The sequence below is a fragment of the Atractosteus spatula genome, chromosome 8 (assembly GCF_055471065.1).
Source record: "Atractosteus spatula isolate fAtrSpa1 chromosome 8, fAtrSpa1.hap1, whole genome shotgun sequence".
Classification (NCBI taxonomy): Eukaryota; Metazoa; Chordata; class Actinopteri; order Semionotiformes; family Lepisosteidae; genus Atractosteus; species Atractosteus spatula.
Genome location: NC_142713.1, coordinates 27409220 through 27423065, shown reverse-complemented (window position 1 = coordinate 27423065; position 13846 = coordinate 27409220). Strand labels below are relative to the sequence as shown.

The following is a 13846-nucleotide window of genomic DNA, read 5'->3' as shown; positions in this document are numbered from 1 at the left end:
CGTACATCTCTAAGCTTTTTCATTTCCTGTCCCACAGGAAATTGCTTCAGACTTGTTTGATAGCTTTTTGTTCACATTGCTAAAAGTTATCTTTTATCTTTCTTCACTTTTATTAAAAAAAAATTGCTGCATCGGCTATAGTCAAAAATAAACTCTTCATACTGCGGTCTAAACCATTGTGGTCTAAACCTGTGCAAAAATTAAGAAAAAAGAAAATAAGTATATTTTTATACTTTTTTGTTCCTTTGTTTTGGACTTTATCATGTTCAAACCAGATTTGCTGTTAATAATAACCGTTTTGATTTGTCCGCATAATATCCAAAAAAATACTAATCATTAAATGTACTTGGGGTGGCACAGTTGTTAGCATTGCTACCTCAAGGCACAAGTGCCCTGGATTCAATTCCAGACCTGGGGTGTTTTATGTGTGTGGAGTTTGCATGTTCTCATCGGTTTCCTCCAGGTGCTCCGGTTTCCTCCCACTGTCTAAAGACATACTGGTAGGTGAATTGGCTACGGGGGAAACTGGCCCCTGTGTGAGTGTGTGTCTGTGTGTGCCCTGCGATGGACTGGTGTCCCATCCAGGGTGTATCTTACCTTGCCACCATTGCTTACCAGCATATGCTCTGGGTCCCCCGTAGCCTTATACTTGATTAAGTGGCTAGAAAATAAATAGCTAGATGGAAGGATATGTACTTACAGTATGCTTACATCAATACATACTTAGTTCTTAGGCTTATGTTCACTTACTGTATGCAATGTGGATAGATCTAGCATACTACATTTATAACACATAAATGTATTACATAGCAGCAAAAAAACTAAGAAATGCCAATGAAGTGCTTTGTTATACAATAAAGAGTTGTAAAATGTAAAAAATATATATATATATATGATTCATTAATTAGACCTTACTTGGAATATGTTGTTCAATTTGAGTATGACTCTTCTAGTGACAGTACAAATGGGAGCAACCGGACTAATTTCTCATCTGAAAGAAAAATTAAACTCAGACAGATAACTACGGTAAATACTGGAAAACAGAAGACTATTGAGGAGTTGTATCAGCTATTCGAAACCCTGAAAGACATTGACCAAGTCACCTCGAGGAACCACTTCAAGATCTGTAGCAATACAAAGGATGGAGGACAAGGAAATTAGAAACATTCAGAACAGACAACAGCAGACACTTCCTTACTGTATGTTTAGGATTGTAGGAGTCTGGAACCGGCTGTGTGTTGAAGAGAAATGCCATACTGTAAGAAATAGCTTGATGGAGTTCCTGGGTTTTTAGACTGTAAACTTTCTTATGTGTGATATTTGTAAAATGAAGGACCTTTCTTACCCTACTTTGACACTCTTCACATGACATCAAATGAATGTAAGCATATTTCCCAGTTTATTACTGTTTCTAGATTCTCTACAGCACAGACAGTGAAATAGTGTCAGAGGAGACAACTGAAAATACTCCTCAGGCGTTTATGTCATTCTATATAAAATTGTGTTCCTACTTTAAAGATCTGTTTTTATACGTTTCTTTTGTGGGGTTTAGGGAGATGGATGGCAGCGGTTGACATTGTTGCCTCCCACTCCTGGAGCCCATAAAATTGGGTTCAGTTCCAGACCTGGGGTGTTATCTGTGTGAATGTATGTTGTACAGTATGTTCCCCCTATGTTTGTGTGCTTTTTCTCCCACAGTCCAAAGAAATACTGGTAGGTTAATTGCCTTCTGTGAAAATTGGCCCTGGTGTGTGAGTTTGTGTCTGCGTGTGTCCTGCAGTGGACTGGTGTCCTGTCCAGGGTGTCCTGCCTTGTGCCTGTAGCTTCCCAGAATAGGCTCAGGCTCTCCTGTGATCCTGAATTAGACAAAGCATTTAGAAAATGGATAGATAAGTTGGGGAGATGCCATATTGAGATATTACAATCCTGTAAATTAAGGAATGGATATTTTGCAATAGAATTGCAAGCATGGGGAATCTATTTTAGAAGTGAGAGTGCAACTGGGCATACTTCCATCACTTACCAAACATGTCTTTATGTCCATGCATGATTGTTTTGTTGTGTGGTTTTTGTACAGCTAATTATCTGCTTTTCTTTACTGGCACTGCCGTGCAGTAGATAGTAAAGATTAGCACAGAGGCTATTCAAAGGAAAAAAAACATTAAAGGTGTCCCTATTTACACATCAGGAACTGATATTTCAAAAAAGACGCGTCTGGATTAGATCTGTCAGCGTGCCTGTTGAATGAGGAGAGAGGAGAGTCTTCTTATCTGTATCAGGTTTGACAGTATATAAAGTAGGGAGATTTCTTAGAAGAGGCAAAGCAACAAAACCCCACCTCAGCAACGTTTTCTCCAGCAGTTCTACTCGGATTGCAGATTTTCACCAATTTGCCTTCGCAATGCAACCAGCCATGATGATGTTCTCTAGCAAATACTGGGCTAGGAGAGGTCTCTCTTTGGATTCTGCTATGTTTGATGACCACCACTTAGGAAACCAAACTGTAAGTATTTCATGTTGTTTTCTAGAGGCAAAGCACTAGAAATATTTTTTCTACTTGGATAACTGAGTAAGGTTTCTACAAGTAACATGCTGTATGGTGATTTTATAACATAAGGCAACTTCAGGTGGATGGCTGGAAGGTTCTATTCTGACATTTGCTTCCATCACATATGTGAGGCATTAATTCCTTCCAGCCTACTAGGCTGTACTTGCCCTGAGCTCTTGTACACATCTGCTAGGATCATGTAGTGGACATTTGTTCAAAGTTTCTTTATCTTTACCGCTATTGTACATCTCAGGCAACAAATAAGCCGGATAAAGAAAATATGAATTCCTGGCATTAGGGCTCAGTTTGCAACCTCTCTGTACTTGCTGAAGTGAGACACAATATGCCATTTTGCTGTGTGGCAGCCTTTTGTGAGAGGCACTTTTGATGCTTTGAAGAGCCAACAGGCGGCTTTTCCTAAATTGAATGAATCCAGAATGCCTTCACTGATTGAAAAGAAGGCGAGAATATAGAACTTTTAGGTTACTGCACAATGAATCAATCAAATTCTTCTTCTTCTTCCATGCATTGCAATAATGATATATGCTGTAATAATTAGTAGAGAGACATAATAGAACATTCATTCAAGGCAGGTTTGTCAATATTTTGAGGCGTTTTCTGGGCTATGTGTATTTGGGAATAGGGGTGATAAGACCATGTATTTTTCTAGGTTGAGTGGTTAGAAGGCATTACTCTGTAAAAAAGTCATCGATTTAGGGAATAGTTCATTTAATAGCTTCACTGAGGATAGTAGTACTGTATATTTTACATAAAGGCTCATTGTGTCACCACAAAAAAAAACGTCTTATACATTAATCTTCATGCACAGAATGCAGAGTCATGATTTTATGTTATTTTGCTTTGTGCTTATTAGGATACGTATAAATTGGAGAATTTGCTAGTGTATAAATCTTGCATTCTAAACCATGACTTGGTTTAGTAATGAAGTTTTTTGCTTCACATGTTGCCAAGCATTTAAAAATACTGAGCATTTTGTTTTAATATTTAATGGAAATGACCCCAAGAATCACTTTTGCCATACTTTGGATAAAAAATGAGATTAAAAATTTAAGACTCCTTATATTTCTCCATACAGTAATAAGGAAATGACTGTTAACTGGGTCATCAGAATGCAAACATTTTGCTTGTTTTCAGTGAAAGACAAGGTAACAAATGTAACTAATTCTTACCAGTAATTCTACTGCTATCATCATAAACTCACAATAAAATGTCTTGAAAATATTATACAAAATCATTATTGTTTTCACACAGAACAGGACTGTTTTCAGTAAAATTGAAGAGAAAAACCAGGCCGATGAAGGAGGCAAGACAGCTGTTGTGTTTTCCTTAAAAAATGAAGTTGGCTGCTTGGTAAAAGCCCTCAGGCTCTTCCAGGTATGTTCTGTTTGTGAAGTTCAATGCACCTTTCTCTTATTTAATGGAATATCAATGGCCATGTAATTTCATGAACACAACTAATGTTAATGAATCAACATGATTGTTGTATTACATTACACTTATGTGTTTTATAAATGTCTAAAATCTTGATTTATTTCTAGTGAGTTGATAAATTGCAGGTATTGCTTTCAACCCATGTGATGGTGAATGCTCATGGTGACTAGAGAATTTGTACTTTTGCTCAGAAACACAATAATGATTCAAACTTAAATAGTGGAAATGCCTTCCACATGTACATCAATTCCACATACATACAAGAATTGTAATTCTTTCGATATTGGTCAATGTATTGTGTCACTTAAATATTCACTAGTTTGTTAAATGGCTGAACTTGTAATTTAATCTTACCGCTACTGTCTTTTTGCTTATAACCAAACTAGTCCAAAGCAATTTAGATTTGCACCCCCTGATTCAAATGGGTACTATAGTAGTATCTTAAGTGAGATTTGAACCCCTGATCCTCCCGTTATAAGTTTGAACCCTCATCAATACTCCCCTCTACTTTTCAAAGTTCTTCAAAATCCATTTTCAGATTTTTGTCCCTGTACGCTGCTTTGGCATTCTACATTTATCATCTTGCTGTTGCTTCATAAAGCGCGCACGATGATGTTATTCACATAAGGTACAGCAGCCTGAAAGAGAAAACAAGCTTTCTTATCATAAATAGTATAAATTATGGACCTAACGGAGTTACTTTACTGATTTAACTTTACTGACATGCTGTTTGATTAACATTTGGCACATGTGTAGTCCAGCAGCTAATTATTTGTAAAGCGAGCCCCGTAAGACGTTTTTTTGTAATGACTTTATGAGCGCTTGACTAATTAATCTTTGTAGGGGCAGAATAAATTGACCACCAAATGCAAATGCAGCATTACAAAACAGAATACAGTAAGACACTCTTTTATTTAAAAACATTAAAAATATTGATAATTATTATTATTGAATGTACTAAGTATTATGTGAGCTTTCATTTAAACGTTATTAATTCTTGTTTCAATATATTTTAATCATTCGTTCAATTTTGAGAAATAAAATAAGCAGTGTCTACCTTAAGAACAAAAAAGACCAATTACTAGAACAAATGAGTTTTTTATTTGCTACAGACATTTACCTTTGGTATATACCTATGTATACCTATGTACTTTTTGTGTGTGGAGGGAGGTTCACTTCAGGTTCCCCTGCTAGTAGGCTAAAGGCGAAATTCTTCTTACATACATACTCTACAATACCAGCATTTAAAAACGCTGTTAAAGAAAAGTAAGCTTTTTCCTGAAGTGGTACCTGATGTAGTGATTATATTATTTTAATATAAGTTCAGAACCTAAACAGTAGAAGACCCATCCATTTAGAAGCAGGCCAAGGACTGTTTGAAGGGAGACAAAACAGTGTACAAGTTTTTGGTCAAATTAAGAGCAAAGACTGAGTAGTGACCAGGAGAGCACGAAACGGACAGGACATGCATTGTTCCTATTCGTGTATTTAACAGTGTACAATAAACTGCTCAGCCTGAAGCTATGTTTTGCCATTTCATTTCAAGAGCTACAGTACAGTGTGTATATTTTAAACTTGAAAATGAAATACTGCAACATAATAAATTTGCACGGAGTTTGTGCATTGACTGCAAAGGAACGAGTAAAGGTAAATTCCACACTGAAAGAAGAAACACAATGCATTAGCTGCTGAGCATTCTTTAGAGACAAATGTAGCAGAGAAAGGTAGCATATATAAATATGAACAGTATATGTTAATTTTATTTTTTTCTCCTGTTTTTGTAAAGTTTCGAAGCACTAAGTGTGCAAACTGCTTTTCAAAAGAAAAAAAACAGTTTTTGTACTTTTGTTCAGGGAAAAAATTGTAGCCATTTTTCATTGCTGTTTTATTTGAGTCATAATGTGAGTTATGAATTTTTTACTCAGAACTGCCATTTCATTTTCATCACACCTGTAGGCACCTAAACTGCCACACTAACAGCAACCAATAATCCTGATTTACTACTGTTGGAGAGTCAGGATACTTAATTCTCAAGGCATAAACATTCTCAAGTCATTGATGTACAGTACATATGTACTCGGTGATAGTCTTGATTGGGAAATGATAACTTGCTCCAACCTACCAACCTCAGCAGCACTGCCTATAATGAGCCAACAAGAAGCTTCCATACACAGTGTGATAGCCAAAGTTCAAGTCCTCACTTTCCAGGCTATAAGACCCATCTTCCATTCTGATGAGAAGACTGAGACTGAGGAGTAAAATTTATTTTCTGACTGAATATGAAAAAACAGCCACAGCAAAAATAACAGCTATGTATCTACATCTTCTCTATTTACTAATATTTACTTTTGCTTTATGCTACAGCAACTGCTGCACAGCCAGTATACCTTACGAATATGGTTTTAGAATAACAAATACTTTACATTAAATCACCCTTTAGCACTTTTCTTCCAGACGTAGAAAGAAGGAAATGATACTGAACTCTATCCATTGAATAAATTAATATTGACATAATATATATAGGACTATAGGATTTTATAGAAAAAGATTTGAACACTTGTGTAATATATCACAAATCTTTTTGGTGTTTTACATATTCAAGGATCAGTTATCCCAATTCAAATTAATAATTACAATGATGGCTATGTTTGAATTTGAATATTTATATACACATTCTTTTCAGCAATTGTGCTATAGACATTTTGCCTTAAATATACTTTTAAAATACACATTAAATGCTGTTTTACATAAATAAATTCTTATATTTTAATGTACTTTCAGTTAGCTCTGGCATTAGTTGCCTGTCCTGCTTGTTTATTAAGATCAGTCTTTTTTAGGTCACTCTCAGGGGAAAATAAAATTAATAAATAGGTCAGTGATAGTCCCTCACATTCATTTAAGAGGGGTACTTGAAAATCTATTACTGTCAAGGGCAGGAAAACTTATCAAAGACTTACCAGAAGTGGTCCATTACTGTGGTGAAAAAAAGAAGAACGGTATTAATACTACATATAACAAATGCACGTAGTATTAATACTGCTTATTAAGTATTGATACAATGTCAGACACCGAAAAGTGAAAATCCTTGTACGGTGTTCCACAAAAAGAAACATGTTCTCTGTAGTATCATGTATTTCCATTCTTGGATTCTTGAAAGGAAAGTCATCAGAACCAGTCCTGACAGAGTAGGGTAGATGAGGGTGGGAACCCAGTTCCCCTCGACATGAACTGGACAATTTAACATAGCCAATTAACCTTGGGTGACAGACCCCCACCCCCATTTAATAAGGTGGCCCTGAGGATCTGAGAACATGAGAATGAACGACAAACAACACTTTGAGAAGCAAAGTTTACTGTTTATTGTACAGTATTAACCTATCCTACACAGAAAAAAGCCAGTCGTCCTCTTCTTCACTGCTAAGATTGCTCTCTAACCACTACCACACCTGTGCAAGCCCTTTGTATACACTAAATCACCACTGACTACTCCCATGGGAAAATGTGCATTCCAGCACTTAACCAATAATACAATTCACTAATTGTCATCCAGTAAAACAAAAGCTTTCTCTTGTAAAAGATGACCTTTGACAGCCTCTAGTGGCAGATAGTGGCTGCTACTACAGTCCCAACATAGAGCAGTCCCTTATACGTGCCCACCTTGTGTTGCGAAGGCGAGAGGAACCCAGATCACTTTCGATAAACCCAGCCGAACATGAATGAGGACATGCGAACTCAACAAAGACAGGAGACTGCAGTCAGAATGGAATCCAAGAGCCTGGAGTTGTAACTAGATCTCTCATTCTCAGAATACAGATATGGCAGATGCAGATATTTTAATAAAATGTTCACCAGCAAATTCGTTCGATAGAAGAGCTTTTCTTACATTTTTTTTTTCGGGGGGCAGCACACTGGTGTATCTCAGACCCCCTGTGTCCTAGGTTCTACTCCCTGATGGAGGATCTTCTATTTGGATTTGTGCATGCTTTCCTGTGTTCACAAGGGTTTTTCTGAATTGTTTCTTTCACCGTGACCCACATGACTAGCTTTGTGTTCAGGGTGAGTGCAGTTCTGTGGCCTTTGCTTCCTGGTTGAGATATTTTTTCTTGCAGTTTGTTATCCATCCATGTATGTATTTTCTGACCGCTTCATCCAATTCATTGTCGCAGGAGAGCCAGAGCTGTTCCTGGCAGGCAACTGGCACAAGGCAGGATACAGCCTGGACAGGATGCCAGTCCATCGCAAAGGACACACAGACACAAACACACACACGCACCAGGCCTAATTTTCCTAGAAGCCAATTAAGTTTTTAGATTGAGGGAGGAAACTGGAGCACCCGGGGAAAACCTGCATGAACATCGGGAGAACATACAAACTCCACACAGATAGCATCCCAGGTCAAGAATTGAACCCAGGGCCCCTCCACTGCTCCACCAAGTCATGTTAGGCTTATGTCTTTTTTAATGGCATTTTTTACATTAGGGACTGTAGGTTTTATTCATTTCTTATAAAGCTGTATGTGTTTTAAAACACTTTTTATATACTGTATATGTCTGTGGTGGTTGAGGGTGCAAGGAGAGATTTATTTTGTCCATTGTGCTTGCACATTTTCTAGTCACAGAACTTCACCACGTCTCTGTTCTGATTCCCAGGAAAAACACGTGAATCTGGTTCATATTGAATCACGCAAATCCAAGCGGAGAAACTCGGAAGTGGAGATCTATGCTGACTGTAACTGCACTAAAAAAGAATTTAATGAGCTGGTTCAACTTCTGAAGCTTCACGTTAACATTATCTCTCTTAACCCACCTGAGAATGTTTGGACTGAAGAGGAAGGTGAGCTGCTAATGGTTGTTTTTTCATAAATCAGACTGCAAAGGTTTTTTTTTTTAACTGCCTGAATACAGACCTAAAAGAGTAACTGGGTTTAAACATATTTATTGTGGTTCTTTTTTTACCTGTGATTTTTGGATTTATATTTTTTCATAAAAATGCTTTCAAAGTTCCCCTGATTCCTGAAATTATACTTTGTAAATTACGAATTCCCCTGATGGTAGGGTATATGCTGCTTCTTGCTTGTGTCATCTGCCTATGTGATTCAGATGGCATGTTTCTGTGTAAAGCGGTGTTTTCAAAACCTTTTGTTAGGTATGTTTGATCTATGATTTCTGCTGTAAGCATCAGTGCAGGCCCACGGTCTAGAGTTACAAGCTTTTCACACACATGCCCACCGCAGTTAAAAAAAAGCTTCACTTCGCAATTTGATTTCATTTAGAGTATGAAATCTCATCAAATGGCCGTGCCAGTTGGCTTAATGAAAGGTTGAGCATGGATGTAGTTCCAGGTCCTTGATTCTTGCCTCTGTTATCCCAGGCTGGAAAGCAGAGAGAAGCCAAGGGTAGCTTTGCATATGCAAATCTCCTGCTTGGGCCAAAGAAGTATTAAAACGTGATTTCATTTTCACTTCGGGGTTTAAATAAATAATCCCTGCATATTGAATCAGAATCTCAAAAGATCAAAATTGATATGGTATAGCAGTTACTGCAATTCAGTACTGAGTGAAAATATACACTTGTACAAAGGTTCTACTAATACAAAAGCTCTATAGTCAAGACTCTGCCATGTAATACAGTCTTTATACTGTATAAAATTTCAACATGAACATTTTAGCTTTAGTACATAGTGATTTAGATGACTTGTTTCATTACCAAAATATCAAAACTTTAAGTATGAAATCAAATAGCAAAACAAATTAATTGCAGTGTCTATGGAACAAATACAATATTACACAGGAAAGATCAGTGTATTATAGGAATTATTTTTACAAATAGATGTTCACTAAATATCTTCATTTCACTTAGCGTTGATGAAATTATAGTTATCATTAATTTAGTAAATGGAAGATGACCTGATTTTTGTTGTTTAAATAAAAGAACACTGATTTTTCTACATGTTCCATTTAACCATGATAAAAATAATGATTTAAAATGATTTCATTTTTTATATATTTAATCCAATTAATGAAGAATAAATTAGCAAATATACTTTTGCACTATTAACAACAAAAATAATAAGGTGATATTAGAAGTGTAAGGAAATGAGTGTATAGGTCATTTCAATGTGTTTTCTCAAAAAATGTGTGAGAGCTATTTCACCTTGTATCTATTATTTCTGTGCATATCAAATCTCTTCTATCCATTCATTGTTAATGTTTAAAATGTAATTCCCTTTACTAAAATATCTAAAGTGTGATGTGTTTTTCTAGGTTTCCAAATAAACACAGCTATATTATTTCTTATATTCCTTATAGGAAAAATTTTCTCATAACTAATTCTGTCTTAAGTGTGTATTTATGCTTAAATTCTTTAAAGATCAATAAAAATAAAATCTCTATACTAGTACTTGTACTTTTGCAATAGATCGAAAAGAGAACATTTATCTAGCTAAATCATTTTGTATGTATGCAGTATGCCAGACTAGAAAAAAAGTATCCTTAAAGACAACTTTGACTTATGTTTAACTTCATTTAAAGTAGTGATCATTGTGAAATAACATATTGAACTGCACTGTAAAATACTGTATTTATCACTTCTATTATATAGCAAAGCCTCTAGAGTTAACATACAAAAGGATGAAATCAAGACACAATTGCCACAAGTAGTTAATTTTGAAAAAAAGTCAGTATATGATCAGTTATTTGGCTAATTTGGCATACTGCATTGTGTAAAGATTGCATTACTGTGAGATAAATTCCTTTGGAATAATGTGAGGCCAAGTCAAAGGCTATGTGGCCCATAAAATGTGTTTTAAAATCCAACGAGGTGCAGTCACAGAGAACGATTAAGACAGTGAGACACACAACTCCATCATCTGCTACACACAACTCAGCTTTTCAGTCTGAAATTCCCATCAAACTCTTGAATTTCCCTGCTATATATTTAAATGAAAGTCTCACCTTTAAAAAGGTTGACAGTACATATTCCCTTCTTTCTGCTGGCATTTGGCAGAATTATATTAAATGCCATAAGAGAAGAAAATGCTAGAGGATGTGGATCTTATGATAGATGTCACTAAATGCAGCTGGTGGTTATTGCTCAGTTAGTGTTTCATCTGAGGTGATGCAAAATCAGAGTACAAACAGCCAAGTATGATACAATGAGAATTTGCATGTCAATTTATTATGATTAAAATTCAGTTGGGGTAACAGTGTCGCTATACTGCTTTCCATGTGTTGATTGCAGCACAGGAGGAAAGCTTATTACAGAAAGCAAAAAAAAAGCTAGGCAGAATACTCTTACTTCGCATTTATGTATTGTTTAATAACAAGTCAGTACAAGTACGGTAGATTTGCCAGCTCTTAAAAAGCACAGCTTTGTAATTATAGATGATGGCATGCTTGATCATTATATTGTTAATTATTTGGAAATCACTCTTCGTCTGAAGGAGTATCGGTTTTTAATACTCTTAATTATTATTGCAATGCCAACATGTCATTATTTATATTGTTATTATTATTATATATCACAATTTTATATTGTTATTACTTCCTACTTTTACATACTGTACTATTGATTGTAATGTTTATTACATCTCTCTAACAGTCATACCTGTATCTCAAGCCCTAAGCTCTTTTCTCTAGGCAGCAAGCTACTTTCTACACTGTTAATTGTGGCTTGTTTGTCTGGAGCAAGTTTGTCTCCCTTTCATTTCAGAGTGCCCACCAGCCAATGTGGTATCACTGTTCTCAGGACACAAAGGCCATCCAGTTTTTCTGATCTTGCTTCTCTGTTCACTATACAGTAGTCTATCTGTTGTTAATGCTCACTCAACTATGATTCTTCTTCCTACCTGTTGTTTTCTTGGCAGATTCGCTTACGATCTCTCAAGTCACTTCGGGATCACTTATGAACAATAGTTTTCAAGTCTTTACACAGAATTTTCAATAGGATTGAAGTCAGATCTTTACATGTGCCACTCAAGTGCATTCACTCTCTTATTCTTAAGACACTTCAGAGTAACTGTAGTTCTGGTCTTGTGCTTTGGATCATGCTAAAAGGTGTATTATTTTCCTAGTTACAGTATAGGTTTGATGCAGGTTTTCTCTTAAGATTTCCCAGTACTTTGCTCCGTTTATGTTCCCGTCAGTCTTGACAAGTTTCCCAGTTCCTGCTGATGAGAGGCAGAACAATAATATAATGCTGCCACCACTTGGCTTGACACTGGGGATGATGTTGACTCAGTGATGCACTATGTTGAGCATCCCCCAGTTGTAACACTTCGCATTTAGTGTAGACCAAAAAGTCTTTGACATGGTTGTAGTATCACATAGATATTTTGGTGCAAAATCTGTGTGGATTGTGAGATTTGTTTTCAGTTCCATACAAGCCTGTTTTGGAGACCTTTGTAGGGAGAGCAGGATAGTGTTGACTTTATCTGCCACTTAATGCTGTAACTCTTTTAATGTCTCAGTTGGCCTCACAGTGGCATCTTTCAGCAGTTTCCTCCTTGTGTGCCTGTTCAGTTTAGAGGCAAAACTTGATTTAGTTAGCGTCTGGGCTTCTTCCATTTCTTAATGGTTGACTTCCCCATTTTTAAAGAGATATTAAAGGTCTTCTTACTCTGAATTGTTGAATCCTTGCTTTAAATTCACTACCTGTCTGAGTGAACTTACAGAGATACTGTAGGTATACACAGTTTATTTTGTAATGATGTGAACCACCATTACAGCTATAGATAGAGGCCACTCAATTGGAACACTTTGGCAATCATAACTTTTCCATTTTTTTCATTCAATTATCCATTTGCTTCTTTATTTTTGCTTTTGCTTTGAGTGTGGAGTAGGTTGTGTATTTAACAAATATTAATTGCTACTTCAGAGTATAATGAGCTTTTTAATAACAAAATGTGAAAATTGTGCAAGGGTCTGAATACTTTTACAAGGCAGCATGTCCCTCCAGGGGAGGGGACTGATTTAGAGTGTCATGTTCGAGACTGGCCTGTGGTGACATTTTTACAAATGATCAGTCCTTTGCACTAATGGTTCTTTCGTGTAACTAGGATTACAGGAAAAATCTAATATTCTGTAACAACTGAAGCTATTTCCTTTATACTACTAATAATTGTATATTATAACTTTTAGCTATGTAAAGTCTGATTTCAGCTGGGAATCCTTTGATCATATTTCATTATTAATCCATGGCATTATTTTTTACAATTTTATTTTATGAGAGGAACTAGGTTGGGATATTTTGACAGTTGACAACCCCAAAACAGTCCAAGAACTCTTAATAAGAATTCTCTCTGATTGTAAATAATTAATTGGAAGTGGTAGGGAATGTGAACATCGACTTCTATATAGAGGTATTTTAGTTAGAAGGAGTGAGTTTGGAAAGTTCAGTCTGGGATTTCAGCTCCAAGTATGGTCGTTAGAAGTCTGAATTAATTTTGAGAGTGAACAAAGCACTTGAGAGTCTTTTTGCTCATCCCTGTGTTTCTTGTTCAGAGCTGGCCAAATACCCATCCTGTAAAGGAAACCAAATGTTTAAAATGAAGACGTAACACATTTTCTTGTTAAAACAGTTTGGCATTTCTTAGAGTGTTCTTTTTGGTTCTTATACCAAAGAAAGCGATCAGATATATTAGAGGTGAGAGATATGAACCATACAGTATTATATTTTGACCGGTATAGCTATTTTCAGGTTCAAACATCTGTTCTGGTCGTGTTGTTTTTTCATAATGTGAAAAGAACAATTGCAATACAGCATTGGTTTGATAAAACTTTCCTTCTTTCAATATGTTTAGTTTATGACAAGTATGTTCCTTTCTACCATCACAGACCACCACTTATAT

The 13846-nt window shown here is 36.0% G+C and overlaps 1 protein-coding gene across 6 annotated transcripts in view; it reads left to right on the top strand.

Annotated features, from left to right (window-relative positions):
• Positions 1-2401: 2401 nt before the first annotated feature.
• tph2 (tryptophan hydroxylase 2 (tryptophan 5-monooxygenase)) overlaps positions 2402-13846 on the top strand; it is a 50984-nt gene continuing 39539 nt past the window's right edge. Inside the window, exons 1-4 of one of the 6 annotated variants that reach the window (XM_088923401.1) lie at positions 2402-2503; positions 3821-3943; positions 8650-8833; positions 13696-13713. In XM_088923401.1, coding sequence (XP_088779527.1) covers positions 2402-2503; positions 3821-3943; positions 8650-8833; positions 13696-13713 — 427 coding nt within the window. Of the gene's footprint in view, positions 2520-3520; positions 3537-3797; positions 3944-8649; positions 8834-13695; positions 13714-13846 lie in introns of all 6 variants that reach the window. The other 5 variants (XM_088923405.1, XM_088923402.1, XM_088923403.1 and 2 more) reach the window with 5 other exon arrangements.